The sequence below is a fragment of the Limulus polyphemus genome, unplaced genomic scaffold (assembly GCF_000517525.1).
Source record: "Limulus polyphemus unplaced genomic scaffold, Limulus_polyphemus-2.1.2 Scaffold984, whole genome shotgun sequence".
Taxonomy (NCBI): Eukaryota; Metazoa; Arthropoda; class Merostomata; order Xiphosura; family Limulidae; genus Limulus; species Limulus polyphemus.
Window position 1 is genome coordinate 216,496 of NW_013666594.1, and position 6,265 is coordinate 222,760.

Sequence of the window (6,265 nt, forward strand, 5' to 3'; positions counted from 1 at the left end):
GTTCATACTTTACACTCTCGTACATATCACCTACATACAAGATGTTCATACTTTACACTCTCGTACATATCACCTACAAGATGTTCATACTTTACACTTCCGTACATATCACCTACAAGATGTTCATACTTTACACTTCTGTACATATCACCTACACAATATGTTCATACTTTGCACTCTCGTACATATCACCCACATACAAGATGTTCATACTTTAGACTCTCGTACATATCACCTACAAGATGATATTGTGCAGGTGATATGTACGGAAGTGTAAAGTATGAAGTTCATACTTTACACTTCTGTACATATCACCTACACAATATGTTCATACTTTGCACTCTCGTACATATCACCTACACAGTATGTTCATACTTTGCTCTCTCGTACATATCACCTACACAATATGTTCATACTTCGCACTCTTGTACATATCACCTACACAGTATGTTCATACTTTGCTCTCTCGTACATATCACCTACACAATATGTTCATACTTTGCACTCCCGTATATATATCACCTACACAATATGTTCATACTTTGCACTCTTGTACATATCACCTACACAATATGTTCATACTTTGTACTCTTGTACATATCACCTACACAGTATGTTCATACTTTGTACTCTTGTACATATCACCTACACAATATGTTCATACTTCGCACTCTTGTACATTTCACCTACACAATATGTTCATACTTCGCACTCTCGTACATATATCCAGAATAGATTACTAATTTGTTTTTAAAAGACATGGTTCTTAACAATATAGTTTCAAATCACAACAATATCACATAAACACAAAAAAATATTCAGTGTTTACTCACTGTTTACTGCAATAGCGATAATTTGAAATAAAATGATGTTGAAAACTGGATACACTACTAGATGTATCAAAGTCCAAAGGTGATACACTAGCCACTGCAAAGCTTAGTGATATTTCGTTGATACTTTTGATATTTTAAACTATTATGCATAATGGTCAGTAAAATGCTATCAGAAAGTTTTAATGCCTCTAAAAGATATGCATGATTCCAAATCACAAATAACTTGTTTACATGTGTTAACTGTATGGTTTCTAATTATTCAAATGAATCATTTCATTTCAATTTGGTAATCCCAAAGTCATCAGTCTATAAAAGCATTCAGATCTATGGTTTGTTCCTAGTTCTTCTAAGCTCTCCATTAAATTTCTTTCTTTCTTTACCCTATAGAATCTCCAGTTAGTCAGTACCTTGATAAACCACAAATTGCTGCTCAAAACCAGTTTGTTTACTCAAAATTTACTTCAATAGTAAATAATCTACACTACCTATTTGTACTGAAACATTCACATTAGCCATTTTCACAACTGAATTTCATTAGTAATTTTTCAGACCATGTGCTGTGACATAATAAAATGGTTAGAACAGAAGGCTGTAATAACAAAAAAACTAATACAGAAGGAAAATCACATGTAAAAGAAGACATGAATAATTATATTTTCAAGGTATCCCAGTTCCTCAACAAGTAGTGACATTCCACACGGACATATTGCCTGTGCATAAATACAGTGTCATTCTTGTGAATTGGTGCTTAGTCATTAATTAATACTTTCTCAACAAAATGTAAATATGCCTAAATGACTAACGATGGAGTTGAGTCAATTTTTCATTACAAAAAAAATAAAAAAGACAGAAACACTGATTGATAGTTTTACTTAAATATTTTTCCTTTTCTGTTTATCAAAATAAGTTATCATCCAAAATGTTATGCATATTCATATTTATTTGCCTCTCATACTAGTAAAGAGTAGTAACCCATACTCATGATGTAGGACAGAAGAAAGGGTTATTTCTTGTCTTCACCTTGTAAACAAGTAGTAACCCATACTCATGAGGGAAGGACAGAAGAAAAGTTTGTTTCTTGTCTTCACCTTGTAAACAGTAGTAAAACACATACTCATGATGCTGGACATAAAAAAAGTTTGTTTCTTGTCTTCACCTTGTAAACAGTAGTAAAACACATACACATGATGTTGGACAGAAGAAAAGTTTGTTTCTTGTCTTCACCTTGTAAACAGTAGTAAAACACATACTCATGATGCTGGACATAAAAAAAGTTTGTTTCTTGTCTTCACCTTGTAAACAGTAGTAAAACACATACACATGATGCAAGACAGAAGAAAAATTTGTTTCTTGTTTTCACCTTGTAAAATATAATAACCAATAATCATGATGAAGGAAAGAAGAAACAGTTGGTTCTTATGTTCACTTTGTACATTAACAGCAGAAACTCATTATCATGTAGGACAGAAGAAAAGGTCATTTATCACTGAAATATTAAAAGATTTGTAGAGAATTCACTTTTCTGATTTGTACTAGGATCTTGGTATGGTTATTGTTGTTTCCAATTAGTTTGGAAATATTCAGTCAACCGGTCATCAAGATGTTTCTCCCTTAATGACTTCCTGCCAGTAAATTTCTAAATTAAAAAATTCCTAACTTTTTTCTTCATTCCTTTTCCACTGAAATAGCATTGAAAAAAAATTAACCTTAGAATAAGTAACATGGTGATTACAATATGCACCACTATGTCGAGAATTTCTAAGGTTAGTTTTGCTACTAGTGAAGAACAAGAAACTTTTAGCATGTTGTTATACAAGTTTCAGTGTTACCTCACATGGGTCTTTTATATTTTTCAGTTCTTAAATGCTACATGTTAAAGCAAAGAAGCATCTTGAAAACAAAAATTACAAATACAGTTTTTTCTAACACACAACCATAACTGGCTAAAACTTCAAATTTTCTCTTAATTATCTGTAACTAACCTTTGCTGATTCTGTTCTTTCGTTAGAAAAGTTTAAGATGGATACTCAAGAAATTTAGGGATGTTAAAAAGTTATAAAGTTGTTGTTTATTTACAAAATTCAGAAAACTCACCATCTGATAAGTTGATTTTTTGAATGCTAACACTTAAGTCTTCCACACTCTCTGGATCTATTTCTTTCCCTTTTCCAGATTGACCTTCCTGTATTACAAAGTTTTGTTTATCAAAATCAATCATTTCACTTCCTTCTGGACAAGTGTTTGTGAGGTAGTCTAATTTTCCAATGTTCTGAAGGTTGTGTACCATACGCTGGTCAACTTCCTCAACACTTGTATCTTCAGCAGTAGAATGAGTCACTTCTGTCATGGCTGCTTGGTCAGAGGCTTGAAATTTATAAATCTCCCCAATGCTTTGAGAAGGAGGAGGTACAGTTTCTACTCTATCCTGAATGTCACTATTGAAGAATTTACTCATGCCTTCATCACAAGCATCAAGATCTTTTTGTTCTACATGAAGGTCAACTGGTAACTTGGGTGTCACTGATGCACAGTAGTGCTGCTGATCTGATCTGGAATCGCCTTGAATCCCTAGACTTTCATGCCATCCTTGTTGTACTTGTTTTAGATGGCTGTTTTGATCATCTGATGACGGCATGTTTGAGTAAGACTGACTTGACTGGTCATGCCACTCACCCTCTTGCCAGCTATATGGATTTGGCACAGTATAACCACCGCTGTTCCAGCTTGGGTTAGTATTTAAAGTACTGTTTTCTAGGTGACTGCTGTCTGCAAACTGTGTCATTGGAATGTTTGGAGAGTCACCCACAGGTTGTTGAGGAACTAACTGAGAATACATCACATTATGTTGAGAAATTTGACCTGGATCATACCCATAATAATGTTGAGAATCTGCTCTATGTCCTGGTGACAATGGGTAGGAATCAATTTGATGTTGTTGTTGTAATATTTGTTGAGGATCTGTTGAATACTGTTGAGACAATTGCTGGGAATTATCTAAGTAGTAATGAGACATCTCTTGGGAATTAACTTGGTATTGTTGAGTCTTCTGTTGTAGGTCAACCTGTTGTTGCTGAGACATCTGTTGTGGAGCTATTGAATAAAGGTGTGGCATTTGTCCTGAATCTATAGTATATTGTTGAGACACATGGTGGGAATACGTGTGATGCTGCAATTGCTGAGAATCTGCTATGCTAGATTTGACTTGCTCTGAATCTACTGAATGCTTATGTAATTGTTGGGAATCTAACATATGTTGTGGTGGCAACGGTTGGGAATCTAACATATGTCGTGGTGGCGACTGTGGGGCATCTAACATATGTTGTGGAGGTGACTGTGGGGCATCTGACATATGTTGTGTAGGTGACTGTGGGGCATCTAACATATATTGGGGTGGTGATTGTTGAGAATGTAGAGGATATGGATGGGATGAATTCTCAGCCACGTAGTCTCTTCTATAGTTCCAAGAATATTGATTTGGTGGAGTAGGGTTAGCTTCGTAACCAGACACATTATCTTGCTGCTGACCACCTTCTGGTTCCCAATTCCAAGGATCAACTGAACTAGACTGATAAGTTGACCCTCCTGGATTCACCTATCAAAATATACAAGGAAATTTCTAGCTGTTTTGAAAAAAAAAATATATTTTTTTTTTAATTAACCATCGTTATCTTGAAATAACAATAAGTTTATGTAAAAATTAATTTTCAGGGGTCAAAAACATATCTAATAAAACAAGCAGCCTCTGTTTTTAAACTAAAATCATTAAAAAAATACACCTCTCAGTAAGAAGTAAACAATAATACCGAAATACTATTATTTAAATTTAGAAATCTAAAAAAAAAACCAGATGTTTAATGGGCTTTACCCCGAAGATATATTCATAGATGTGGAAATAGTGTACATTTTGATCCCATATTGAAACACATCCACATAGGATGTTTAAAATTCATATTTTTTGTTTTAAAAATAACTATTTAACTTTACATTAGCTTTGCATGAAATTCTGAAACAAAAGGAATATATTACACCAACCATTCAGCTACAGCAAAAGGGCCTTGTGTCAAACAGTTCTAAAAATTAACAAGGCCACAACTTTTAATTTTTTTCTAATATCAAATGGAAAACAGGGTCAGCTGATTGTAATATTTCTATACATAATGTATAGAATTAAGATTTTCTACCTGTTAAAAGTTCCTACTTAAAAACACAGAATTAAAAGGGTGTTTTGATGCTATATTTAAAGTTGATGTTGTTGCATCTTTAATCTCCAAACTGAAAAGTAGCCTAAGGAACATCCTAGTTGTGTTTTGATCATCTTTTCTCCAAATTATGTGTACCTTATGTATTTTAAAACTTATTTTCCAAATAAAAAGTTAAATGAGCTTAAAATGGCAAAATAAAATTAATTATTGGATTCTTTATGTAGAGGATATGGGTGGGATGAAATCTCAGCTATAATTCCAAAAATACTGATGTGTTGGAGTAGGATTAGCCTCATAACCAGACACATTATCTTGCTACTGACTACCTTCTGCTTCCTGTATATCCTCAAAACTTTTTTTAGTTACAATTCAAGGTATACAAACACTATTATAAATCAGAAGTATTAACTAAAACAAGTATCTTACTAAATTAAAATATTGGTCAAATTACCATGTTCATAATGTTCATTATAACATTTAAATTAAAAGAAAATTAATGTAAATAAAATGTATAAGAATGAAATTTAAAACTAACTTATCTTTTTTTGTTAATAATATCCAAGTACTGCTTTTGAAAATAAAGTTAGTGATATCTGCAACCATACGTACTTGTCTGCCAAGGGCTTGCGGATTGTAGAACTGAATGCCACTAGAATCTGCAGAACTATTCATATCAGTTAAACCCGACACACTTGGACTAGACCACTGGGAAGCACTGAAAGAAAATGGTACAGTTCAGTCTAAGTGAACTCTTTTTAACCACTACTCTCCCAAGTCTGATATACAAGTCAATACTTATTGCTTACACATAAACTAATTCACTAGGCTTTTAGTATTTTACACAAAGGAATAAGTTATGCACATAATGATAAGTAAAAATTATTCAAATGTTTTAATAAATCCAGTAAAGTATTTTATATTCTATCCAAAATTCCTCATATATAAAAAAATGCTTCAAAACAGTTTTATAGTTGAATATGATGTATTCTAAGCACTTTTATATACTATTGTGTGGGATAACATACACAATGACAAGTTTTGTTAAGTAATTTTGAGGATGAAATAAAACCCTTTGAAGAAGATGAAAACACCAAAATATGAATTAAGTAAACCAAAAATAACAAAAGAAAAAGTTATCTATGATATTCTAACCTAAGCATCCAATTGTAAAATATTGGATATCTTACATTTTAAAAGTTGTATATTTTGAACAATTATTTCATCTATATA

At 32.6% G+C, this 6,265-nt stretch overlaps 1 protein-coding gene across 4 annotated transcripts in view; it reads right to left on the minus strand.

The window, feature by feature from the left end:
- LOC106461550 overlaps positions 1 to 6,265 on the minus strand; it is a 99,689-nt gene that overhangs the window by 76,803 nt on the left and 16,621 nt on the right. For all 4 annotated transcript variants that reach the window (XM_022388541.1, XM_022388540.1, XM_022388543.1 and 1 more), the window contains exons 4-5: positions 5,645 to 5,750; positions 2,928 to 4,425 (exon numbers count right to left, since the gene is read on the minus strand). In XM_022388541.1, the coding sequence (XP_022244249.1) occupies positions 2,928 to 4,425; positions 5,645 to 5,750 (1,604 nt within the window). The remainder of the gene's footprint in view (positions 1 to 2,927; positions 4,426 to 5,644; positions 5,751 to 6,265) is intronic.